At 60.0% G+C, this 26,015-nt stretch overlaps 1 protein-coding gene across 1 annotated transcript in view; it reads right to left on the bottom strand.

Moving 5' to 3' along the window:
* Nucleotides 1-26,015, bottom strand: part of LRP5 (LDL receptor related protein 5) — a gene marked incomplete at its 3' end in the record, with an annotated part of 100,113 nt that overhangs the window by 29,406 nt on the left and 44,692 nt on the right. Inside the window, exons 6-11 of the mRNA XM_059386908.1 lie at nt 17,091-17,487; nt 15,586-15,757; nt 6,398-6,614; nt 4,072-4,361; nt 2,025-2,251; nt 542-726 (exon numbers count right to left, since the gene is read on the bottom strand). Of these exons, the coding sequence (XP_059242891.1) occupies nt 542-726; nt 2,025-2,251; nt 4,072-4,361; nt 6,398-6,614; nt 15,586-15,757; nt 17,091-17,487 (1,488 nt within the window). The remainder of the gene's footprint in view (nt 1-541; nt 727-2,024; nt 2,252-4,071; nt 4,362-6,397; nt 6,615-15,585; nt 15,758-17,090; nt 17,488-26,015) is intronic.

The raw sequence follows: 26,015 nt of genomic DNA on the forward strand, positions 1-26,015 counted from the left end.
GATTTGCATGTCCTGCCCCCAATGGTGGGGTACCTGGAATGAGGTGTTTTTTTTTTTCACCTGATCCCAGGATGTGGAGTCCATGAGTGGCCTCTCGTATGTGACCTATGAGTGAATCCGAGAGTAATGGCCTGCACAGAGTAGGTGCCCCGGGTCAGACGGTGACAGAATCTGGGCAGCACTCTGCGACCTCAGGGAAATCCTGGCACCTCCCTGGGCCTCAGTTTCCCCATCAGTGAAAACCTACACCATGTTAGAGTCCCGGCACAAAGCTTCGCAGGGCCCTGGTTCTTAGTAGGTGTGCAGGAAACGGCTGTCCCCAGGGCCTCTGCAGACATGCCTACAGCAATGGCACCAGGAGGAAAGGGACAAGCCCCAGAAGAAGACAAAGCTGGAGGAGCAGCCGGGGCTGGGTCCACATCTCCGGTGGGGCTTAGCGGCTCGCAGGCCAGAAGGAATAGTGCAGTGGGGGTGGAGAGGGAGTTGCCCCCCCCCCCGCCCAGGGATGGCCCCTCCCAGCAGGACCCCACCTGGCCCTCACCCAGCATGTCGGATGACTCGATCATGTTGGTGTCCAGGTCGGTCCAGTAGAGACGCTGGTCAGCGTAGTCGATGGTGAGGTCGTTGGCCCGACCCACCTTGTCCACCAGCGTCATGCAGTTGGTCCCGTCCATGAAGGCCCGCACAATCCTGGGTTTCCCCCCCCACTCAGTCCAGTAGATGTAGCTGGAAGACACAGGGAGGCCAGGGCGGGCTCGGGCGCGTCCACCCTCACGGCAAGGCAGGGGGACACAACCACCACCGTCCCCTCGGCGTGGCCCTCTCCATCCTGGAGAAAGCCACATCGGGGACATCCCTCCAGGAAGCGTGAGAAGGGCAACACCCTGGGAGCCGCCTACGACCCCACTGTCCCCCCAGGTGCCGTCACCGGGCTGCCTCCTGCCTCCTGAACCCCCACAGCGCTCACCTGCAGGGTAAGGGCAAACACATCCGTTTACAGACCCAGACTGGGGACACAGATGGGGTGACCTTGTACTAGAACTCCGGGGAGACACTCTTGTCAGAGACAAACGCTAATTAAGCTGGACAGGACACCAGGGTGACCGGGGAAGCCAGGCTGAATGTGGGCGAGTCAGGACACACTGTCCCCTTACTCAAAAGGGGGACAGAGGACAGAGGACGAATCGGAGCCCAGCAGGCACTATGGGGCCAGGATCCAAACGCGGCTTTTCCTGCCTCCAAAGGGTCCCCCTCCCTCCTTCTTCAGCAGCTCTACAGAAGGAGCCCCCGTCCAGAACCGGGTGCGTCTTACTCGCCCTTCGGCTACAACTAGGCCCTTCTCTCTGCTCGGCCATCCTGCAGTTTCTCCTTCCCTAACCGCGTGCGACAGGCAGCGCTTGGGGTATGGCGGACACAGCTCTGATGCACTGGGGGGCGAGCCCGGGTCTGCAGCACGGAAGACTGTGGCGCACAGGGAGGCTCAACCCTGGCCCCCGCGGCCCCCGTGCCCAGGGCCTCCAGGCTCCTGCCAGGTCAAAAAGAGCAGGTGCCTGGTGAGGCAGGTGGGACCCTGCCTGGGGGGTCCAGCAAGGAGCCCCTTCTGAGCTCGCCAGGGTCCAGGGCCTTCAGAGCCAGCAACACGGGGCAAGGGAAGGAGCCCAGCTCTACCCTCCCTGCTTACAGGACGCTCAGTGAGTCACTCAGCTTCTCTGCAGCTCCGTTTCCCCCTCTGGAAATTCAGGGACAGAGACACTTGCCCCCTGGAGGCCCTCCACCCCCCAGATGCTGCACTGAGACAAGCATCCCCCCTTCCTCCCTGCTGCTCTGGGCCTCAGTTTCCCCTCTGTGAAATAAACTAGAGACCTCCACGGGTCCTGCTGGCCCCAGCCGCCTCAAAGCCAGCGACGCTTGGGACTGCCGTCACGCGAGGGCCCGCTGGGCAGCCACCGCCCCCGGGCTACGGTCATCACGCGCGGGCTGATGTACGGAAGCGGCGGGGCGAGGCGGACATCCATGGCTCTTACCCTTTGGTGGGGTCCAGGGCCAGTGACCTCGGGTTGTCCAGGTCCCTCCACACGAGGACCTGCCGGAACTGTCCGTCCAACCGGGCCACTTCGATCCTGTTGGTCCCAGTGTCCGCCCAGTAGAGGTTCTTGCCCACCCAGTCGACGGCCATGCCTTCCGGGTAGTCGAGGCCGAACTCGATCACGTGCTCCACGGAGCTCCCGTTCATGAACGCTCGGCTGATGGTCTGTAGCAGGGGAGGAGGCAAGGGCCGCGGGTTAGGATCCGGCCTTCCCCCAGACCTCGGACCGCGGGTTAGGATCCGGCCTTCCCCCAGACCTCGGACCACGGGTTAGGAACCGGCCTTCCCCCAGACCTCGGACCACGAGATGGACCCCCCGCCACCCAGAGCAGCTACTGACCGCGTCGTGCACCCGATCACCAACGTGCAAGGGTTTTTCAATAAACGCTTGAAATGTAGCAAAATACTACGTTTTTAGGGGGAAAAAAGATTTGATAGTATTTAAATTTCATGAAGTTTTGTCCCAGGAAACTAATTAAAAATGCAAAAGATGAGGAGTCATGGAAACCACAGAGAGGCTGGAAGCTAACACGTTTAAAAGAAGGAAACCAGTTACGTAAAATAGGGAGTATCTGTGGAGACTACGTCCCTCATCTAAAGAGTTCCTAGCAGCAGATCAGTTACCTCGTACATATTTTTTTTAAAGATTTTATTTATTTGACAGAGAGAGAGAGAGACAGCGAGAGAGGGAACACAAGCAGGGGGAAAGGGAGAGGGAGAAGCAGGCTTCCCACTGAGAAGGGAGCCCGATGTGGGGCTTGATCACAGGACACGGGGATCACGACCTGAGCCCACGGCAGACATTCAACGACTGAGCCACCAAGGCGGCCCGAGCTCTTAAGCTGTTAAGTGAAAGACACCAGGATACAGAACCCTCTAGCGCTCCTGACGGGGACCGTGAGCAGCACTAACATGGGGAGCTCCCTGGAAACGTCAGCTGTGGGGAGATGAGGGATTTTTATTATATTTTTTTTTTTTTAAAGATTTTATTTATTTATTTGACAGAGAGAAATTACAAGTACACTGAGAGGCAGGCAGAGAGAGAGAGAAGGAAGCAGGCTCCCTGCTGAGCAGAGAGCCCGATGCGGGACTCGATCCCAGGACCCTGAGATCATGACCTGAGCCGAAGGCAGCGGCTTAACCCACTGAGCCACCCAGGCGCCCCTATATTTTTATTTTTACTTTCTTCATTATCCTTTTCTCTCTCCTGCCCTCTTTCTTCAGTGAGCTCCCATGACTTTCAGAATCAGAAAAATCTCAAAGAGATGTGCAACACCATCGGGAGAATAAGATCACGGAGTTCGGCTGTCCGGGACAGAACAGGGCCTGGCACACTTCTCCATAAAGGGGCACACAGGAAATATGCAGGCTCCGAGGGCCTCACGGCTCTGGGGCCACTATACAAGTGCAGGCGCGGACAAGCCATAGACAAATGGGCATCACTATGTTCCAATAAAACTTTATTTACTCAACCAGGGGGTCAGCCAGCGAGCTGGTTTGCAGAACCCTGCTTTACAAGAAGAAAGGGCGCTTCTGTGTATCCCCGTGTATTTGCGCCATGCATAGAGACAGCATTTGCTAAGCAGGTGGGCACTGCTGAGGGAGCAAAGCCAAAGACAATGTCAACTTACAACAAAACGACTCACAGATCCACAATCGCTCCAGAAAAGCCCATCTGTGTCTAGGGGATCTGCTTGTGATGATCGTTTGTGCTCATTTATTAAAACAGTTTGCTCAGACTTTATGGTCGTAGGTCATGTTGCCGTAAATATTACAGCTTTTTTTTTTTCAAGTAGGCTCCACGCCCAGCACAGAGCCCAACACGGGGCTTGAACTCACGACCCCAAGATCAAGACCTGGGCTGAGATCGAGAGTCGGACCGCTGACCGACTGAGCCACAGGCGCCCCTAAATATTACAGCTCTTCCGAAAAGACCATGAAAGGCTTCAAGACGGCGCCGACGGAGGCCACCTCGCGGACCATACCTTCAGGCTGACGTCCGTCCAGTAGATGTGATTGTTGGACACGTCGAAGTCCAGCGCCGAGGCCTCCTTGACGCCCGTCAGCGGGATGGCCACGTCGTTGTTGTTGGTCTCCAGGGAGATCCTGTGGATGGCGGCTCGGCTGGTGAACACCAGGAAGGCCTCGGGGACGATGCAGGTCTTCAGGTCGCTCAGCAGCTCCAGGCCGATGGGGCAGCCGCACTTGGCGGCGTGAGGCGTGAAGAAGCACAGGTGGCTGCAGCCCCCGTTCCCGTCCGCACACGCGTTGGTTCCTGGAACAAGCACAGCGGCTCTGGACCCGGCAGCCCCGCAGACAGAGGCGTGCGTGGCTCCGTGGCCACACGGGGCTGTGCCCCAGCCAGATCGCACGTGGGGACACCGCGCGGGGCGGGGACGACGGAAACGGAGGTCCTCCCCTGCTACAGGGAAGGGACGCTAACGATGTCAGCGTGGCTGGCTCTGCGCCCGGGTGACCCAGTGCCTCTGAACTCGTCCGTCCGTCCGTCCGTCCGCCCAGCAGCCGGGGAGGCGGGAGCCACTCCCACTCGTTTTCTAGTCATGGAAAGTGAAGCCCAGGGAGGCTGGTGAAGGTGACACGGGCAGGAAGGGGCACAGGTGTGAGACCGCCACGTGAGGGGGTAACTCATATGCACACACACGCACACACGCATGCACCCGGGCCTGGACTCCGGGCCTGCTGGTCGGACTGACTGCCCCGGTAGCCCCCCGGACGCCGACACCTCACACACTCAGACTCGCCCAGGAGCGCCAAAGGGGTCTTCTCACTGAAGCAGAAAACTCAGGCTGTTCGTTTGTTTTGGCCCCCGTTCCTCTCCGTTAGCTACTGAGGCGCTGTTGAAAGTGGCTTTAACGTAGAGTTAAGTATTTTAGCTAAAAGAAGAATCCTTCTCCCCATCTCTCTCAGAAAGTTCTAAGAGGAGACAGAGATGAACCCAGTCTCTCAACTTGAAAGCACGCCCGATGGACGCATCTTTTTTCTGACCCGCTGGGTTCTCTTTCGTGTATCGCTGAGCTCGCACAGGGGCTCACCTTCCACGGTAGATAATCCGCGGGTTCTAAAGGGTGACGGCGAAACGGAGCTTACCGGTCCCATCGCCTCTCTGTCAGGAACCCGGGTCACTGGACGGCTAAGGCCTCCCCTCCGGGCCTTTGCACAGCTGCCCCTCGGCCTGGCCCACCCTGCCCCCACCTGCTCCCTCAATTCCAAGTTCAAGTGACCTCCCCTGTGTGTTAAAGCCAGGCATCCCCACCACCCCAGCTACAGCCGCTGCCTGGAGTAGCGCTACGGAGGGTCTCAGCTGCTGGACAGGGAGGCTGGGAGCTACCGGAGGCCAAGCCCAGGATCTCCTCTGCCCGTTCATTCATTCATCCATTCGTTCGTTCCTCCAGCAGAGGTCCATAGAGCCCCTCCGATGTGCAGGTGCTGCAGCAGGGGCAGAGGTCCCCCGCTGGGCACAGCCCGCCCCCACCACACCTGGATCCTACTCTCTCTCCTGTGTAGCCTAATGACCCGCATTTGGAATCGTTTTCAGAAGGAGACAAATCACCTCCAGGCCTTTGCACAGCTTTTTAAGTGTTAAGTGAGTTTTTTGCAGATCCTGGTTTTCAGATAAAAGCTGTGTGTTTGGGTGCCTGGGTGGCCCTGTCAGTTAAGGATCTGACTTCAGCTCTGGTCATGATCTGGGGGTCCTGGGATCAAGCCCCGACCCTGCTCAGCAGGGAGTCTGCCGGTCCCTCTCTCCCTTTCTCTGCCCCCAACCCCGCCTCATGCTCTCTCAAATGAATAAATAAAATCTTAAAAAAAAAAAAAAAAACAAGGTGTGCATCTGAAGGTCCAGCCTGGCCACACTGGACAGCCATCACAGCCCACCCCAGTGACAAGGTTGAGGCAGACCCAGAGTGAGTCCCGAGCTTGGCCACACCAGCAACGTGGCCATGCGTCCCTCCTCCTTAACAGGGCAAATGGAGCAACACTGGCATTAGTGTATGGGGTGGCTCCGGGCATTGCGGCACTCAGCCAGAGCCCAGCGCACAGCAGACACCTGGCACACATCAGCCGTGACTGCAACAACTGCGCCAACAGCGCCCGTCCACAACCACGACCTAGTCAATACCCCCGGCGGAGACACCACGCCCCTTCCCAGCTGTCCTCCACCAGATCTCACATACCCTGCCCTGCCCATCCCCGGGTGGGCGCCCGTGGACCGAAGGGCAGCCGCGAGCCCACTGCTTCTTCCTGGTGCCGCCCAGCTTGGCTCACTCGCGGCTGGAGGCTGAGCAGACTCACCGACAGCCTTGGCCACGTTCACGGCCTTCAGCCCCATCAGGTCGGGCAGCTGGTCGATGATGACGTCCCGGCTGGCCTTGACCTTGTGCACGCGCTCGATGCTGCGACGCTGCCAGTCGGTCCAGTAGATGAAGTCCCCCAGCAGCGTGAACCCGAAAATGTGGGGGAGCTTGTCTTCCAGGAGTGTCCGCCTCTTTGTCCCATCAACGTTGATCACCTGCGGGACGGCAGACACAGGTATGAACCAGCCTCGGGCCTGAGCGGGGACAGGCCCAATGCCTAGGAGGCTCCGTTCTGCCTGCACCCCGCGAGGCCATGCTATGACGCCAGGGGCCGTGGCTCCCGGCAGAGCTGGACGAATGACATTTTCAGTGGTGGGGCTGGCTCAGGGCTCTCCCCGCAGCCTCCCCTGCCTGGGTACGGACACGGCACTGAGAGGGCCAGGCGAGGCAGACAGCTGTGCTCAGCAGGGCTCAGACCGGGCCAGGCTCTGATTGCAACAGTCTGCCGGCCGGGAAGGTGTCAGATCACAGGCTCGACGAGGACCTGAGCTTCCAGGGGCTGCATTACTAACACGCCCGGGGCGCTGGGCAAGACGGCGCACTGGTCTATGGACCCATGTCTTGCTTGGTCAGGCCCAGATGACCTCGGAGGACCCTTCTGGCCCTGAGTCTGAGCCCGTAACTCTCAGATGCTTTTCAACCCCCCCCCCCCCCCCCCCCACGACTGGCCCTTTACTCTGAGCTGTGAAAGCTAGCTCTTTCTCTTGAAGAACCAGTGCTGATAAAAAGCATTAACCACAAAAGCCACAAAGGAAAAAACTGCTGTCAGACATAAAAACGCCTTAACCGACGGAAACACACAAATGGGGTAAGATGAGACTCCGGTGACAGATGATCCTGTAGCCGCTGATGTTGAAAGCAAGACTCGATAAAACACAACATCAAGCTTCTCCGGCTCTTGGGCCAGGATGAAAGCGACACAACAAGTCCCAGCAGACCCCCTGCAGCCAGATCGTGTTTCCAGCTCCGCAGAAAAGTGACAAACACTCTGTTTTGCAGGTGGTGAGAACAGAAGACAGATCAGATTTACGCTGAACAGAAGAGACTTGGGTCCGTCTGCCATAGGACAACACGGGACAAAACTGCCAGGTCACCCAGGAGGGGCCCAGCAAGCCCCCACGCCCCGGGGGCCTCAGTTTCTCCACCTGCAACTGAGGGGAGCAGCTGACATCATCCAGACAACTTAAACAAAGACAAGGCCCAGGCCCCCAACCTGGGGCAATTCACACAGAAGTGGGAGGTGCCGGCCCCCTATGGATCCTGAAAGCGGCTCCCCGCTGGAGTTCCAAGGCGCCCCCAGGACAGAATACGAGATTGGGGGACACCCTTGTACCCGAAGCAGGGGTGCTGCCCGCCTCACCTGGAAGGAGGAGCTCAGGTTGTACCAACTGCTGTGCTCATCTCCAGGGCACCAGGCTGGCCCCGCGGGTTAGCAGCAAGTGGCAGGTGGGGGACTAAGCCTTCCAAACGGTTTGGGCACCGGCCCTCAGAGAACGCTCTGCACAAAACTTGCCCGCGGGTGGGGTCTCATCCTGGGCTCGTGGCTGAAGTGGTGAGGTGGGGAGAAGGGGAAGATGGTACCCTCAGGAACACATCCCGTCGGAGAGCGTGTGAGTGAGTGAGCAAGGCTGTGTGTGCGCCAACACAGCATCGTGCACGCAAGAAAGAGAAACAACTCTGTGGACACTGAAATTTGAATTTCCTGTCATTTTCACGCATCATGAAATACTGTTTTTCTTTTGATTCTTCCCCCTGATCATTTAAAAGTGTGAAAACCGGGGCGCCTGGGTGGCTCAGTGGGTTAAAGCCTCTGCCTTCAGCTCAGGTCATGATCTCAGGGCCCTGGGATAGAGCCCCACATCAGGCTCTCTGCTCAGTGGGGAGCCTGCTTCCCTTCTTCTCTCTCTGCCTGCCTCTCTGCCTGCTTGTGATCTCTGTCTGTCAAATAAATAAATGAAATCTTTAAAAAAAAAAAAAAAAACAAGTGTGAAAACCGCCCTGCGTGTGAGAGCGGCTCAGACACGGTCAATCCGGCCCTTGGGCTGTAGAGTCTAAGCCCTGGTCTACAGCTGAGCACCTGTGCCCTTGATCTTCAGGAAAGGAAACTAGACATTTCACCAAGACGTTGTGTCAAGAATGTTCATGCCGGACGCCAAGGGTGCCCAGGGCCAGCGCTGCCCTCTCTGAACTCTGGCTTCTGTCCTCTTGAGCAGGGCCAACTCCATGATCCATGCCCGGGTCTAGGCAGGAGGGCCACAGAGAGGTGGGACAAGTAGATCCCAAGGAAGCGCACCCTCAGCTGTGCTCTGAGGGGCAGCACCTGCGGAGGGTCTACAGGGAGGCCCACAAAGTGGTGGGCTAAGAAAGCCACCTGCTGAGAGTCAGGAGGTCAAGACCAACCCTTTGAAAGTGTACGTTTCAAGGGAAAAAGACTCCTGTTTTCTGATGGAGTCTCCATCACAGTCAGACGTAACCTCCCAAATTAGAACCATCCTGGTTATTTTTTTTTTAATATTCTACTTATTCATTTGACAGAGAGATCACAAGTAGGCAGAGAGGCAGGCAGAGAGAGAGGAGGAAGCAGAGTCCCCGCTGAACAGAGACCCTGATTCTGGGCTCCATCCCAGGACCCTGGGATCATGACCTGAGCTGAAGGCAGAGGCTTAACCCACTGAGCCACCCAGGTGCCCAGCCCTGGTTATTTTGTTCCACGTAATAAACAAGATCTTAAACTCGCACTTGGGGGCACACACACACACAGCTCAGTTGCCCGGAAGCCCCATGTTCTACCTTCTTCCCGGGGGCACGAAGGACACCCAGCCACCCGGCCTGGCAGCTGTCACTCCCCCGCCCCGAGTATTTACCTTGGCTGTGCCAGAAGTCCCCTCCGCCAACCCAGTCCGTGTCCGGGGGGCAGGGAGACAGATGTATGCATAACTGCTCAGCCATGACTTCTTCTCAGCCCACCTGCCAGCCTGCCCCACAGGCGGTGTGGACCAGGTGCTCTGGCACAGAGCTGGCCCCGACAGCAGGTGTCAGGGGCAGGACCCACCAGCTCCCACTGCCCTGGCCAGGGTGAGACAGCAGGGGGCCCCAGAGAGCCCAGATTTTGGGGTGTGGGGCAGCAAGTCTGCGGCAAGCCACATGCAGGTGACACCCCCTGCTACAGAGACAGGCTAAAGAGCCCGGGTTGGCCTGAGATTTCGGCTTGGTCCATCCACGAGTCCAAGCACCCCAGAGGGAAACAGCCGAGGACGAAGCTTCACAAAGACCGCTCGGGGCTTCAAAGGGGCAGGACCGGTCCCCGCTTCAACTCAGCATCGGCTGAAACCACCCTCCGGGGACAGGCATCACGGTGTGTGCCCAGCCGTCTGAACACTTTGTCCCTGTCAGCACTGCTAAGGGGCAGAATTCCTCCCCCTAGTCCGGAAGCAGAAGACAACAGGATTTGCACAACACGTCCGCGAAGGCAGGGCTTCGGGACACACACGGCTAGAAAATCAGCTCAGGCGCTGTCCAGGGACCCAGGACGCCGTCCCACCCCCGCGCCCATCCCCTCTCAATGTCCCTCCGACGTGCCGCTGCTGTCCCGTCCCCCTGTGTCTATCTTCCCACCTGAACGTCCGCCCCGTCGGGCCACAGGTCTGTCCCTTGCTGCTCTTCCCAGTGGGGCGGCGTCCCTGGACGCCTGGAAGGGACAGGTGCTCGCCAGGGGGTGCAGAGGGGGCGGGGGGGATGTGATGGCAGCTCTGTCCAGGGACCTGCTGAGCAGCCGTGGGAAAGGGGCCAGTGGGAGCCACGGCAAGAGTGTGGGAGCAGGCACTCTCCGTGCAGACCCGGTGCGTCCAGACTCCCCGCCCACCGGCCCCACGGAGACGGCCGACCCCAAGCTGGGCCTGAGAGAGAGCTCCTATCTGCTTTGGGAGATGAGACAGACTGACAAACAAGTGAGGTGGTGACGATGATGGTGCTGGGGACCCGGCAGCCAATCCGGAGCACGAGCACTGGCCCGGTCTCGAAGGTGCTGTGGCTTCCGGCCGGGAGACGTGGCCTTCAGGTGGGAACCGGGATGTCAGCATTCTGGAGAAGGCGAGTCTTCCCCATGCAGGAGACTGGGGCATGTGGCAGGGGGAACTCTCGGCTTCCGAGGGAGGGGGCTGGGGGCGGCTGGGCACGTGGACTCGGAGGGCACTCGGGAGGGAAGGAGCTGCCCGGGGTTGGGGGGAAGGGGGGCCCACGCTGGGCCGTCACGAGCCTGGTGTCTGCCAAGCAGCAGGGACAGAGGCAGGAAGAGCCCAGCGTCTGCCAAGAGCGGACAGAGAAGTGCAGGGCCGCGGCAGCCACTGGTTAGAGAAGCTCAGGCAGACAGCAAGTCCGAGGGGCTTTTATGAATCCGGCTGACCCCTGTGACACGAGACCTAAGGCCTATGGTCGGAGGAGCAGGGCAAGTGTTTTCAGGGTGGGGAGCCCCGCAGGGTGGGGGGGAGTACAGGAGGCCGGTCCTGAGGGCGTGGCTGGGGTCGTGGGAGGGCTGGGCCCCAGGGCTCTAGACTCCGGAAGATGGGTTAGGAGGTGTCCCAGGGAATTCCTAGCCCAGGAGGGTGCGACACGCAGCAGAGGCAGCTGGGGGAGGGGTTAGGGTGGGGGCTGAGGTCCGTGGACACGGCCCCCGATTCCCCTCTGTGTCCACGGACCTCAGCCCCCACCCACCCCACATGGTTCCAGCCTGCAGGAGGGAAGTCCGGCGCCTCCCAGAGTGAGCAGCCTGAGCCAGCCCCACCGGGGGGAGCCACCCTGCAACTCCCAAAGGTCACGATGGCAGCTAGCCGGCCAGCCGAGGGGCTGGCCTGGACCTGATGTGCAGGACAGCTGTCACAGACAAGGCCGACAGGAGGGCCCACCTGCAGGGCAGCCCAGACATGCCCGCAATTCGGCCTGTCCCCTAAGTCGCATCCATGCCACTAATGCCATCCACATGAATCCCCGCGTCACCAGCCCGGCCCTTCCAGACCTTTGTTCTCCTCCTGGTTCATCCAGGGTTTAGCCGCAGCTGCCCTAGAAAGTCCTTCTCGGGGGCCTGGTGGGTGGGACACGGGAGCCCGATTACCTCTTCAAAGGGACAGCCCGTTTGTCACTGTCTGCAGCTCCTTTCTTTTCTTTTCTTTTTTTTTTTTTTTAAAGATTTTATTTATTTATTTGACAGACAGAGATCACAAGTAGGCAGAGAGGCAGGCAGAGAGAGAGAGAGAGAGAGAGAGAGAGAGAGGGAAGCAGGCTTCCTGCGGAGCAGAGAGCCCGATGCGGGGCTCGATCCCAGGACCCTGAGATCATGACCCAAGCCGAAGGCAGCAGCCCAAACCACTGAGCCACCCAGGCGCCCCTGCAGCTCCTTTCTTCCAGAGCCTTCCCTCTGCGTTCAGAGCCAGGCCAAGCACACAGCCAGGCTGCACAAAATCCATCCTCCCCATCAAAGGCAACTGGGCGAGGTAGGCCCGAGGCCAGCACTCCGGCTCCTTAGCACCTGGCCCGGCCGTTCCATTGTCATTGGGCGTCACTTCTGGGAAACGTCACCACGGCTAGAAGCATGTCCTGTTGCTGCCCTAGCCTGGTTTATTCCTCCCCAGACCATCCCTCCCACCTGGAAACTGGAAAGTAAACACAGCCCCTGGTCCCTCAGCAGTTCCCCCTGGAAGCCCCGGGGAACCTCCATGACCGTTAGCATGAAGCCTGTGGCCTGATCCAAAGCATGGTCCCGAGGGGCACAGCAGAGGAACAGCTGTTGGGCACACGTACCGAGCCGGCCCAGGAACCTGGAACAGAGCTGGCACTCCGCAGGGGCTCGGCAGCAAACTCCGGGGCCCGAGAGCGAGGGCCGAGAGGCCACAGCAGGGACGTGGAGGCAAGGCCCCTAGCACGCTTGGGCCACCTCCAAAATGTTCACACCTGTGTCTGGGGTATGTCCCCACTGAAAGAATGCTAGAGTCCGAGAAGCCAGCACAACACTCGCCTGGGGCATCCCCACTGCGGGGAGAAGACAGGCTGCTTACGTGGAGGACGGTCTCCACGTCCATGCATGTGAGCAGCGCCCCCCCACCGCCCCCGGGGCAGGGGTGGAGGGGTGCCCGGCACAAACCCCGCAGCTAGGGTCAGCCCTGGATGTGTGCGAAGTGGCAGCGACGGGCTCCGCCGGGGTCGGCATTCCCAAAGTGTGTGCCACCAGAGCCAAGGCGGGGAAAGAAAGGGACCCTCAGGCATGTAGTTTGAGAAAACCGACACACCTGCATTTCCCAAGTCGGCCTGATCAAAGATTCCCCAATTCTAATTCTGTAGCGTCTCTCTTCACACTCTCCGGGGATTAGCTCCAAACAGATAACACGCTCTGCGCAGGCGTTCCTGGTCTGCCTGCGTGGCCCCGTGCAGGTGAAGACTCCGTCCCTGACTCCGGGCCCTCCCTCTCCTCACGCTACCGTGACAGACCGTCTTCCTTGGTCGGTTACCCTCGAAACCGCGCTCCTACCTGTCCCCAGCCTCGCGCCTCCTGACTTCTGTCCCTTCTACTTAGCGGTTACCAAGAGGATAACGTTTAGATTCTGTCTGGAAACCTGACGCTGTCTTAGGGCTTTGTCTGAGGATTGGTTCTAAACGTGGAAAACCAAAACCCACCCACTTGCCACGTGACCTTGAGCAAGGTACCGTCCTCCTGGACCTCAGCTTCTCATCCACGAGTGGGAACCACGCCACACACCTCCAAGTACGCTTGGGGGACAAACAACCTTTCGCCCGTCATCGGGAAAATGCCCGTCAAAGCCAGGGACACCCCCGAGCGCCCAGCAGGATAAAGGGTGTGGAATATTCCAGCGGCCAAGGCTGTGCAGAGAGAACACGTGCTGCCGAGGACAGAGAGCGTGGAGGGAGCACACCGCAGAGCACTCTGACGGCGCGTCCGTGAACCACGCGTGAAACCCCACGTGGCCCAGCAGTTCGGCGCCTCCGGGTGCTCCCCGGAGAAGTAACAGGCGCGCAGACAAAACTAGCACGCGGTGCCCTTGACAGCCTCGCTCACGGCAGCCACGGAGGGGGGGGCAGAACGCAAATGCCCGTCAACAGACGCTGCACAGCATGGTCCGTCCGGGTGCCCAGGGTCATAGGCCATAAAAACGAAACGAGGACAGATGCCGCCGTGAGGATAAACTCCAGAAACAACGCGCGGCGCGAGGAAGCCCGGCACGGAAGGCTGCGCGCGGAAGGACCACACTCGCATGAAACCTCTGGGACAGCCAGCCACGGGGACCACAGGAGATCCGTGGGTGCTGGGGGCTGCTGCGGGGAGCGGAGACCAGGCCTGGCTGCTTAGTGGGCACGGGGTCTCGGGTGACGAAACGTTCTGGAACGGGGCAGCGGCCGTGGCTGCTGGGGTTCAGCTGTGACTGCGGGAGAGGCCGCTGAACGGCACACTTTAAAATGGTTAAAACGGCCATCATCGGTCACGTGTGTTCCCACAGTAAAGGGCCCCAGCACCCCACCGCGGGAGTACACGGAGCCACGCCTGTTACGTGTCCGGCAGCATCAGCCGACACACACGTCCCCAGCCCCCCAGCTGCTCCCGGGGGCGGGTGGGGTCCCGGGGCGAAGCCTTCTTGGCTGACCACAAGGGAGACAAGGGTCGTGCCTTCAGGCTCAGAGGCTCGAGGGAAACTCCCTTTAGCAACAGGGTCGTCTGTAGGGAATCCAGCAGGAACTGGCCACTTGGACAGCGACTTGGGCGGAAGAGGCACCTACTCAGCCCAGAGCCCCTGTCCAGGAGCGTGGCATGAAACCCTGCGACCCAGACGCACGTCCGTCTCCCTGCTCCCGCCCTCCCCTGGCAAGCTGCCTGGTGGGTGGCTCCCCCCGAAGCCAAGAGAGGAGCGAAGTTTACCCCCAGGTGAGTGGTCCGTAAGCAGTGATGTGACCAGCCCTGAGGGGAGGCGTCCACACCGAGGACAGGCACATACGTCGGGGACTTCCCTGCTGTGGGGACGAATCGAACGACTGTCTCCGGAGCACCTCCAAAAAGTACACCCACGAGCAAAGAGCAAGTTGCCAAAGAACACATCTGCACATCGCTTAAATTAATCACACGGAATCACACAGAACAGGATGACGCTCCGTTCCGGGACACATCCACCTGGCAAGAGAAAACGCCTTGGGAACGCGTCACCAGATTCAGAATGGTGGTCACCTGGCTGCCACCACGTTGGTAAGATTTTTTTGTCTTACGCTGCATGGTGGGCACATGTGTGTGAGTTTTCACTAAGATTTTGTGTTACGAGGGACACCTGGGTTAAGCAACCGACACTCTTGATTTTGGCTCAGGTCATGATCTCAGGGTCGTAAGATCGAGCCCTACATCGGCCTCCATGCTCAGCAGGGAGTCTGCTTGGGATTCCCTCTCTCCCCTTCCCTGACCCTTCCCCCACCCCTGCTAGCTGGCGAGCACGCGCATTCTCTCAAATAAAGAAGTAAATTTAAAGACGGAGATTTTGTTTTTGAAATAGTTGAAGTCACACAAGAAGTCACTCAAGGAGCTCCCGTGTGTCCTTCACCCAGCTCCCTCCGAAAACCTCTCACACAAGCGCAGTGCCCTGCGACGGGGTTCACTCGGCCACACGGCTCCTTACAGGCCTCCTGCATGTTGGAAAAGTATCCTAATAGACTATTTTTTCGAGGATCCTATTTGGCCAAAATGCAGAGCACAGGGGCTCAGTGGGTCAAGCGACCGACTCCTGATTTTGGCTCAGGTCACGATCTCAGGGTCATGAGACCGAGCCCCGCGTCGGGCTCTGCGCTCAGTGTGGGGACTGTTGGGATTCTCTCTCCCTCTGTCCACCCCCTGGCTCACGCGCGCATGCGCGCGCACACACACACACACACACACACACACACACACAGGAGAGCATGCGCTCTCTCTCTCTCTAAAAAAATAAAATCTTAAAAAAAAACCCAGCAGAGCACAGGCATCCATCCGCTGCCCGCCTGGTACAGGTCATGGGCTCCAGGGCCTCCAGGCCTGCTGGGCTGTGCCAGGCAGCACGACCTTCGTTAAACAGCTTCGGGAACCAGCGTCCACCGGCGGGGAGGACTCACCTCGATTTTGTCCGTCTTGGCATCTCCCCAGTACAGTTTTCCCTCCTGCAGGTCCAGGGCCAAGCCGTTGGGCCACCCGAGGGACGTGTTCACCAGGATGTGCCGCTCCTGTCCATCCAGGTTAGCGCGCTCGATTTTGGGGTTCTCCCCCCAGTCTGTCCAGTACATGAGGCTGGAGGGGAAGCACATGTCCTTGACGCTGTCCGGCCCGTCCCCAGGGCCGAGGACAACACCCTCCCCATGCTGAAGGGTGCACACGCAGTGCTGGCTCCCTGCCCACATGAGCGCCAAGCCCCCCACACGCGGGACCAGGGGCTCCACAGGAAACGGGGGTGCCCACAGCATGGGCTTCACAACCCGGCATCCTAGGACTCGAAGGGAGCAGGTGGGACCCTTCTCCTGTCCTGCAGGTGGGTGGACAGCAGATGTGCTGGGAGACCCATGGGCCGGAGGGCCGAGCACCAGGCAGGGGGCCCACGTGGAGTGGAACCTTCCTCAAAGAGCCGAAGGGCTCCTGTGCACAAAGCGCAGGCTCCACGGGCAGACGGGCCACGAGGCCCAGCTCTGCCAGCAGGCACCTTGAGTGGGTGTCCGTGGTTTTGCACCTCTGAGCAGCACCTGACAGCCCCCGCCAGGGACCATGGTTACAACCGCTGCGGCTCTGCTAGTCCCCACAAGGCACAGCTCCCAGGTCCCCCTCCTGTCTTTCCAGCTCCTCCTCCAGGCTGTCTCCGGGATACCACGCGGCACCGGGCACAGAGGGCCAGAGGCTCCCCCCGCAGCCCTGGCTCCACCGCCAGGAGCTCCAACTCTTCCTCCTCCCCCCACCACTTTCCCGTTGTTGGTCATGAGCCCCAGGAAGGGGCTCTGAGCTGCAAAGTTTCTCCGAAAGGCTCCTACATCGACAGACGAGCTGTTTTCACAGAATCCCAAAATGGAAAGTTGGAGCCACACTGCCTGGTCCAATCTCAGCATCCTGCTGTGTGACCTTAGGTGAGTCCCCTAACCTCTCTGGGATTCAGTGTCCTCTACTCTACGACTGTACCCACCTCCGGGGGAGAGAGGAGGAGGTAAAGCTTCCCCGTGTGCAATGCTCAGGAAAGGCCGTTAAGTACATCCCATCATCAGCCTAGAAACCACTCTGGTGAAGCATTCCGCTTCACAGGTGAGAAGGGTGAGGCCCCTGGAAAGACTCCCCCCAGCTCTCCAGGCCTGGTACCCACGTACACGACATCATAGCATTGCAAAGTCTGGGCCCTGGACCAGCAGCAGCATCCCCGGGGGGAGCTTATGAGAAATTCAGGTTCCCAGGCCCTGCCCCAGACCTCCTGAATCAGAATTCCGGGAAGGGGCCCCGCCACCTGCATCTTAACAAGCCTCCTCTGGGGGCATTCTGATGCCGGCAAAAGTTCCAGAGACGCTAGTATCTCTCACTTCTGGTGGCCTGGTTCCCAGCCCCCACCACCAGGTTGGAGGTCCAACCCCCCCCACCCCACCCCGCTTACCCCATCACAGGGTGCAGCACAATGGCCCGGGGCTCGTCCAGGTCCTCGGACACCAGGATCTTGCGGGAGGTGCCATTGAGACGTGTCACCTCGATGCGGTCGGTGCCTGTGTCCGTCCAGTAGAGGTTGCGGGCCACCCAGTCAACCGCGATGCCGTCGGGGTCATTGATCTCGGTGTTGACCAGCGTCTGTGCGCCTGACCCATCCAGGTACGCCCTGCGGATGGCCCGCACCTCGTCGTCCGTCCAGTAGACATAGCCCTCCAGCGGGTCGTAGTCGATGGCAATGGCATGTCGGATGTCATCAACCTGCAGCACGATGTCGGTGAAGTCCGGTGTGTCCAGCGAGATCCTCCGCAGATCCGTCCGCCGGGCCAGCAGCAGCACCTCCTCAGCTCCTGAGGGAGCACATGCGGTGGGGTCAGAGGCCGGCAGCAGGACAGTGGACCAGGCCTGCGCTGGGCATGGCAGGGAGGGGCTCTGCCAGCCCCCAGGGTCAGAGCTTCCGCGCAGCCACCGGTGACCGTAGGTAACACTCGCTGTGACCCTCCTCTGTGGTCACTAGCTCATCCCCCTGAGGGCTCTAGGAGGCCAGCACTGTTTGTATCGTCATAGTATCGAGGAGACCATGTAGGCACAGAGAGGTCAAGCAACCAGCCGAAAGCCACACAGCCACCTGACCTCCACCACCATGGAAGAGCTGCTTCATACTCAGTGTCCCTTCGCCCCTGCAAGCTCCTCTCCTGGCCACAAACCAGTGCCAGATGCAGGTCCCACGGAAACACTGGGCTCCAGACCACCACTGGCAGCCACACTTCTCAAAGCCCCCACTGGGCCGCACCTTCCACGTGCTCCCCCTTCACGGCTCAGCTCAGATGCCATTTCCTCATGAGCCCCCCCCAACCCCGCTCACCCCTCCAAGGCAGCTTCATGCCACCTTCACTGCACGGTCTGATTCCTTCCCACGTGACTCTCTCACTGACGAGGGCAAGCACCGGGGGGCAGGTGCCCCGGGCTCCCTCTGCCACCCCAGCAGGGTTAACATCTCAACCCCATCCTGGACCCTCCCTGCTGGGATTTGTTGGAACTTCCAGGACAAACAGCACAGGGAGCCTCATGGCACTCCCCAACCCTGACCAGGACACCCCTGGAGGCTGTGTGCCCTCCCGCAGAGCTGGGTCCTTGTCCCCTCATTCACTCTGGCCTCTTCTGGTCTCAAGGACTTGCAGAGCCAAGTTTAGGCCCAGAGACCCCTTCCGGAACTTTGGGACCACTTGCCTGGTCTGAGGAAAGGCCCAGAATGGGGAAGGACCTGCCTCAAGTTATGTAGCAACGCAGGATGGGGACAGGGACAGAACCAGCCAGGCACATCCGTCAACCTCAGGCCCCCAGACCCAGCTCTGCAGGCAGCTGCCTGGTCAAGCCACAGCCCTCAGACAGCAGACCCTCTCCGGCGCCTGGTGCCAACTTCTTGCCCCAGTGGCAGAGCCCTCGGAGCCCAGTGCCTCGCAGAGTCCACCTGGGGTCCCCTGACCTGCATTTCAAGTAAGGGTGGGACGGGGAATCCTCGCTCCGAGGTGCACAGCTCATCACCCAATTCCTCCACTAGAGGGCGACACATGACAGCACTAGTTCTCTGAGCCCAGGCCTGGGAAACTGAGGCAGGCTGTGCCCAGAAGGCACCCCAAGTGCCTGACTGCTTTGGAAACTCCGAGACCCAAATTCAGATTTGGCCTTGATATGGTGTGCACTGGAAGGAGGGGAGGGGAACTCTGAATTTTAACAAATTGTCTTCCTTGGGGCTCTCTTCCCAAAATGTTCTGTTATCTGACCTGTCCTTCAAGGCCCAGGTCCCACACCTCCCCCTCCTCCTCCAGGAAGCCTTCCTACCACCCTTACCCCAGTGGATGGGCTGGCCGCACACACACACACACACACTGCATGGGCACCACACTTAATGTTTCACTGGGATTTGTGCACATGCCTCCTCGGCTCTCTGCAGACCCCGGGCCGCACCCAGGGCAGGTGCTGACGTCCTTAGACAAGCCAGGAGAACGCAGGGCCGAAATCTCTGTGTGACTCTGCACAGGTCTCTAACCTTCTCCAGGCTCTGGTCTCCCCATTTACACTGAAGAATCAGCCCAACCTGCTGGTGTGTGAGTTTCTTTCTGGCTCTGACATCAAGGGAACCATAAAACCAAACTCCGGGAAAGGCTCTGGCTTCATCTCCCATGATGGAGGGACAGGGGATGCCCCTGCAGGGCACGTCCAGGAAGAGCCCCGTCCCAAGAGGGTGTCTACAAGACCCATCCGAAGAGGCTGTCGTCGGGCTCCCGAGTGGAGGCCAGGGCAGCTCACCGTGCAAGGCGGAAGGGTGTGTGTCAAACCGCACGTGACCTCAAGCGGGACTTCCTCCCCAGAGAAAACACTGGTCCCTGAGAGGAACCAATGCTCTGTCCCAAAATACATTTTTTTTTAAGATCTTTTTTTTTTTTTTTTTTTTTTTTTAATTCGAGAAAGAGCACGCGCGGGAGGAAGGGGCAGAGGGAGAGGGAATACCAAGCAGACTGCTTGCTGAGCACAGAGCCGGACACAGGGCTCACTCTCACGACCCTGAGATCATGACCTGAGCCAAAATCAAGAGTCGGACGTCTGACTGACCGAGCCACCCGGGTGCCCCACAAAACACCTGTAGCACCTGTTTCCCCATCCCCGTTCCTGGGGTCCTCCAGACACAATCACCTAAAATAGTGTGAGCCTCACGCCATCCCAGAGGTACAACTACATCCCATTTTACTGATGAGGAACTCAAGGCACAGAGAGGTTAAGCTCCCCGCGCAAGGGTCTACAGGAGCAAGTGGGAAAAAAAGGCCCCGCAAACACTTGACTTTCACCAGATGGCACACGCAGGAAGCCCGGTGCTGGTGTGCCACTGGGCGGCTGGCTCGGCCCCCCCAACCAGGTCTCTCTCTGCGGCAGCTACTTTAGACCAGGAACTGGGGGCGGAGGTGGACAGGCACAGGATCCCCCGGGCCCCGCCGGTGCTCCTGGGGTCACACACACAGGGCAGAGCCCTTCGGGGAGGAAGAACGTCCGTGAACGGGTGCTAGGAAGCAGAGCGGGAGTTACAGGCGGGCCTGTAAGGGACCAGCTGAGACGGGGGAATCCTGGCCTCCGGCTCCAAGAACCTCAGATTCGTGCAGCTGTGACCGTGTACTAGACTCCAGCAGAGTGTCCCCGAGGGGCACAGAGCCATCATGGACCCCAGCCCTCCATCAACCAGGTCAAAACAAAGCCTCCAGCACACCCCACGGCCAAGGAACCCCATTATCAGCGTCTCTTAAGTCTCTGTGACTAAGGCAGTAATTAAATGCCAGGATAAATCTGTAGGTGATAATTGACTCTGGGGGGGAATGTCTGACACCCCTTGGGCTGCAGAGCCTTTGAAGTTTTTATTTGAGCTTGGCCTGGAAGACGGGGACCCGCGGGTGAGAGCCCCAGCCCAGCCCGCTGCCTGAAGCGTGGAGGACCAGAGCTCTCTGTCCAGGACCAGGCCCGCGGCGGGGTGGGGGCAGGGGGGGGCAGCTGCAGAGAGAGATCTCCCTGCCTGGGCTCCGTGGGCCACTCGCCGAGGCTCCCGCTCCCAGGGGACCTCCAGGGCTGTCTGCAGCCAGGTCTGAGCGGCAGCCCTGGCCTCGGGCTCCCTGGGTGGGTGTCGGGCACTGGGCCGGGCCAGGAGGAGGGGAGGCCACCCCCTTCCCTGGGACCAGACACGGATTCTGGGTAGGGGTTTGTTTAAACACCAAGGAAGTAAATTGGTTAGAAACTAACAGTTGGCCAAATGGCTTTCTTTGGGGTTGTTCAAACAAACAGCCTGCCCCACGGGGCTGCCTAGGAAAGTGAAACCTTCCCCTCGCCGGCGGGGCAGCCGTCCCTGGAGCCTCCTTCAGGCGGACTCCTGACCTCTCCCCTTCCTCCCTGCACGCACAAGCGCAGGAAAGAAGGGCAGCGCCCCTGTCCCGGGGCCAAGCGCAGGGCACGGACCCCAGGCCAGGCCAGGGCACAGCCTTCCTGGCAGCGGGTGTTCTCAGAACACAAAAGCAGACCCGAGGGATGGCCCAGAGTCACAGGCGCGGCAAGTTCAACACCATCCCTGCCCGCCAACGTCCCTCCGGACCAAGCTGGCTTCCATCGCAGGGCACCGTCCCGTGGGTTACACGGAGCAGGCGCGATGCAGGAGAAAGCTGCCGTAACCCATCAGCGCAGACGGGGGGAGGGGCGCCTCGTAACGGCGGAAACGGACTCCACGGTTCTGAGGCCAGAAGTAAATGCCCCAGGTGCTGGCAGGCCCATGCTCCCCCTGAAGGCTCTGGAGACGTCCTTGGCTCTTTCAGCTTCTGGTGGTTACCAGCAAGACCCAGATGTTTCTTGGCCTGTGTTTTCACCACTCCAACCCCTGTCTGTCTTCACATGGCCTCCTCTCCGGCGTCTCTGGGTCTCCATTTCCTTCTTATAAAGGTCACTATTCATTGGACTCAGGGCCCACCCGACTCCAGGAGGACCTTATCATAACTCGGTTCTACCTGCAGAGACCCTGTTTCCGAGTCAGGGCCCATTCACAGGTTCCGGGAACTCAACACGTCTTTTTGGGGGACACGATACACCCCACAAGCGGTGGGGAGCAGAGGTGAGAGGAAAGGTTCTGTGGAAGGACAGGCAGGTCCAAGGGCCGGGGGGACCTCCAGAGCGCACAGGGTCACTGCTGCAGCCGGGATGGACGGGAACCGGGCTGGCCCACATGCGCCGTGCGCGCTGGACGCTGGGACAGCACTGCGCCCGTTGCAGTCTTCAGGGCAGCCTCGTGCAAACCACGCTCTCCGTGCAGCAGGGGCCCAGCCACAAGACAAACAAGAGCCTCCCCGAACAAAAGCCTGGCAGGAAACACACGCAGATGTCCCCAGTGACTATCTTTGGTCCATTCCCGGTCTTCCTTCTGGTCTCCGGCGGGGTCTGCACACGTGTGCTGTAAGGGACCCGCCTCTGTGGGCCGGGCTTCATGGAGGGACACCAAAATTCGAATGCCCTATCCTTTTCCACGTCACAAAACATTCTTCTTGTGAGTCTCTTTTCAACCCTGCAAAAATAGTCGCACAAAAGCAGGTGGGGAGCCATGTGGCCCTCCGGCCGAGCGAGGCTGTGGGTCCCCGGCCCTCATGTGTGCCTTTCACAACAGGCGACGGCCCGTCCTAATCACAGTGGAAGCCATGTCAGGAGGGCGAGCAGGGTCACAGGAACTCTCGGGAGCCCCTGCTCGATTTTCCTGAAACCTAAAACAGCCATACAAGGCAAAGTCTATGCCTCATTTAAGTTCACTGAAAGGCGTCCAAGTCGAGAGAAAAAACCACCCAGACCTCAGCAACAACCAGAAGAGACGGGTGACCTGAAGAGGATTCCAGAGGGGAAAAGGCCAGCCGCTCAGCGCGGCTGCAGCAGGGCCCCCGCCTCCCGGAGGACTGTGCCCGGCCCACGCTTCCTGGACGGCAGTGTGGCTCGGGGACCCCGTGACCCTCCAGTTTCCCCTCTGCAAGCCCAGCCCGAAGCAGCCGCTGGACACACAGGCAGATTCCTGGCTGGGGAGGGTCCCCGAGGCCTCTCGATCACAGCAAAACCCAAACCCGCAGGAAAGGGCCTGTGGCACCGTTCATACCCCACAACCTGGGAACAGCGAAAAGAGCCCACGAGAGCACCGGGCTCGGGGACAGGGCTGGGGGAGGAAACACCCGGCAGGCGGTGGAGGAGGTCGGGCACGGCGGGGCCCCCACACGATGAGGGACTCGTGCCAACCCAGATCTGAACGCAAGCAGAGGGGACAGGAGAGTGTCACATCTGGGCGGCCACATTGCGGGTGCTTTTATTTTCTGTTATTTTGTGGGATGTCCTCCTTTTAAGGGTGATCACGAATGTTACTTTTCAACCAGAAAACATCAAGACTTTAAAACATGGTGCCTGGGTTGATGCGGAGAGGCCTCGCGGTTCGGCGATGGGGGGAGGGGCTGGGCTCGGCACGACAAGGCTGTCTGACCAGGCGACCAGCGGGAATGGAGTGGCCACGCAGGGCTGACCTATTTGGCCTGAGCCAAACAGGAGGGAAGAACCAAGAGGAGGGACGGGGCGGGGTGGGGGGGCAGTGGAGCCGCAGTCCCTCCCCCGTAGCCCAGGAGGAGGAGAGGCCCCTGCCGGGTGGTCCAGCAGGGAATCCTGGAAGATCTTACGGTTTATCCCCTCTGCTCCCCAACATGGGAAAGGATTTTTCACGATGAGCAAAACCACACGTTCCAGGATGTGGACTGACCAAATCAACAGAGGAGAGAGGCGGCGGCCCCAAGGCCCGCGTTCCCCCCACCCCGGCACCCAGCATCGGGGCCCAGCCTTTCCAGCAGGCAGAGCGGACGTCACAACTGTCCCCACTGAACCAGCTGCGTCTCCAAGAGAGGACGGGCCCCCACCCGAAGGCTCGCACCACCCCAGTCGGTCCTTCCACCGGCTTCCTCGTGCTGGACACAGGATGACGAGCCCCCCGCCCCCCTTTGGCCCCCACCCCGCCCCCCCCCCGCCCCCACCCCGGACCTCGCACGGGCAGAGCCAGGTCCCAGCGCAGCCCGCCCTCCGCGCTACCGTCTCTGAGGCCATAAACAGCTTCACAGCTGGTCCGCAGCCAACTTATTTTTGTTTTTCAGCAATTGATTAAATTTCCCCATGGCCCCCTGGGGTAAGCTGTTGGACAGGCGCTGAGACCACAGCCCGGCGCCCTGGCCCAGAAGGCCGTGCCGAGTGACCACAGGGGAAGTGGCTGGGCCAGGCACTGGCTCCACTGGAAACCAGAGGCCCGAGCAGCTGTCTGTCTGCGGGACCCACCCCGGGCCTCCCGTGAGTCCGTGGCAGGCTATCGCCTCGGCCCAGAGTCTGGGCCTCCATCTGCACAGCAATAAAATGGGGGAGTCACTCCTCTGCCTTGAGACCTGGAGCAGCCAGGGCAGCGAGGTCAGTGTCAGCCTCCCGACCCCCTTGTTCCCCCGCAGCCAGGGGTCAGCCATGGTCCTCTGCCACCTGCCCTTCCCCCTGCCCCTCAGGGACTGCTCGCCACCCAGCCCAAAGGTCACACCCAACTGCAGCCCCCAGCCATAGTTCCTCACTGAGCCACCTGGGGTGAGCAACTTGACCTCTGTGTCTTCACAGGTAAGAATCAGGAGTGGGGAAGGCTCCCCAGGGAGCCCGGGAGGTCGTGTGACAGTCAGTGAGTCTCTGAGCCCAAGGCCACAGCCCTCGCACAGGTCCCCCTCCCAGCGGCCCAGAGCCCGCCCCGGGGACCGGCCTCAGGCCACATTCTCTTTGAGCTACAGCCGCAGAGATGCACCCTGAAGGCTCATGACCCAGCCCAGAGGGCCTTGAGAGACTCGTGAACAAAGGACAGCTGATTGGACCAATTAAAGGTGGGCGACTGGGAGCCTGAAACAGGGGGACGCGGGGCCGGATGACATGAAACAGTCGGAGACCCACAGGGAGAAAGCCCGACCCCACCTCTCTGGTCATGTGGCTCAGGTCTTTCAAAACAATCACACAGAGCGCGCCCGGCTAGCTCGGCAGGTTAAGTGCCTGCCTTTGGCTCCGGTGTGCGCCCAGAGGCCTGGGACCGAGCCCCGCATTAGGGCCTTCTCCCCCTTTCCCCTTGCTCACGCTCTCCCTCACTCTCTCAAATAATTAAAATCTTACAAAAAAAAGAAGGAAAAAAAAAGCACACAGAGTGCCTTCCCGAGCCCAGGCACACTGCCCGCGTCCCATAGTCTTCCTCTGATGACATCCTGTCCTGCAGCTCCTGGAGGTGGTGGCAGCCACGCCCCCCTCTGCACTGCCCAGGAAAGCTCCCTTGGGGCAGGCTGCTTGGTCCAAATCCTGCCTCCATCCCTTCCTCTGGGGCCTTGCTTAAGCTCTGGCTGCCTAAATCTCCAAAGCAGCCGGCCCCAGCCCCTCGGACCAGCTCCTGTGAGGCCCTGGTGTTACCGGGCACCGTAACCCGGCAGCGAGGCCAAAACCACGGAGGAGGCTGGGGGTGAAGGGGGGTACCAGGGTTCGCATGGTTTACCCTAACTCAAGGGCACTGCACCATACAGCGTTTTGTCTGGTTTGGTTGTTTTAAAATAGGCTCCATGCCTTGTATATTGCCTGACGTGGGGCTTGAACTCACAACCCTGAGATCAAGACCTGAGGTGAGAGGTCGTGTTCGGATGCTTAGCCGACAGAGCCAGCCAGCCTGGTGCCCAAGCACCTCAGGGTTTATAAGGTTCATTAGGAGACATGAGCCTGTTTGACACTCCCAGGTCAGTGAGACGGGAAGACCCTGCATGTCACCAGGTCACAGCCAATCAGATCCCAATTCCCACCTAACCAGGAGTAGCAAAAAGGGGACAAGGGTGCAGTCAGCCAAGTCCTGGGGCCAGGACGACCAAAAAACCTCAGCGCTTGCCATAGCAGATGCTCTGGAAGTCACCGTGTCCACACTCCCAGCATTCTTCCTGGGCCTGACACTGGTCCCGTGGGAAGCCAGGATCCCTCCTGTGCGGGGGACAAGGGAGCGCATCATAACGCATCTCCTGGAGGGGTGGCAGGCGTCTGAGGACATGCCAGAGGCCCGGGCGTCGGCCTAGCACACGAGCCACCAGCTCACTGCTTCCAGGGCTCTGCAAACTGGAGAGGGTAAACGTGCCGGGCCACGGTCCATGGAACCAAGACAGAGGACCTGCAGCCGTCCCCAAAGCCAGAGCGGGCACGAGGGGCACGTGGCCGACAGGGCTGGGCCAGGTGAGGCCTTTCTCCTGCAGCCGATGGCTTCACCAAGGGCCTGGACCTCGGGCCCAGAACCTGACTCCGC

This window comes from Mustela nigripes, chromosome 1, assembly GCF_022355385.1.
Source record: "Mustela nigripes isolate SB6536 chromosome 1, MUSNIG.SB6536, whole genome shotgun sequence".
NCBI classification, from domain to species: domain Eukaryota; kingdom Metazoa; phylum Chordata; class Mammalia; order Carnivora; family Mustelidae; genus Mustela; species Mustela nigripes.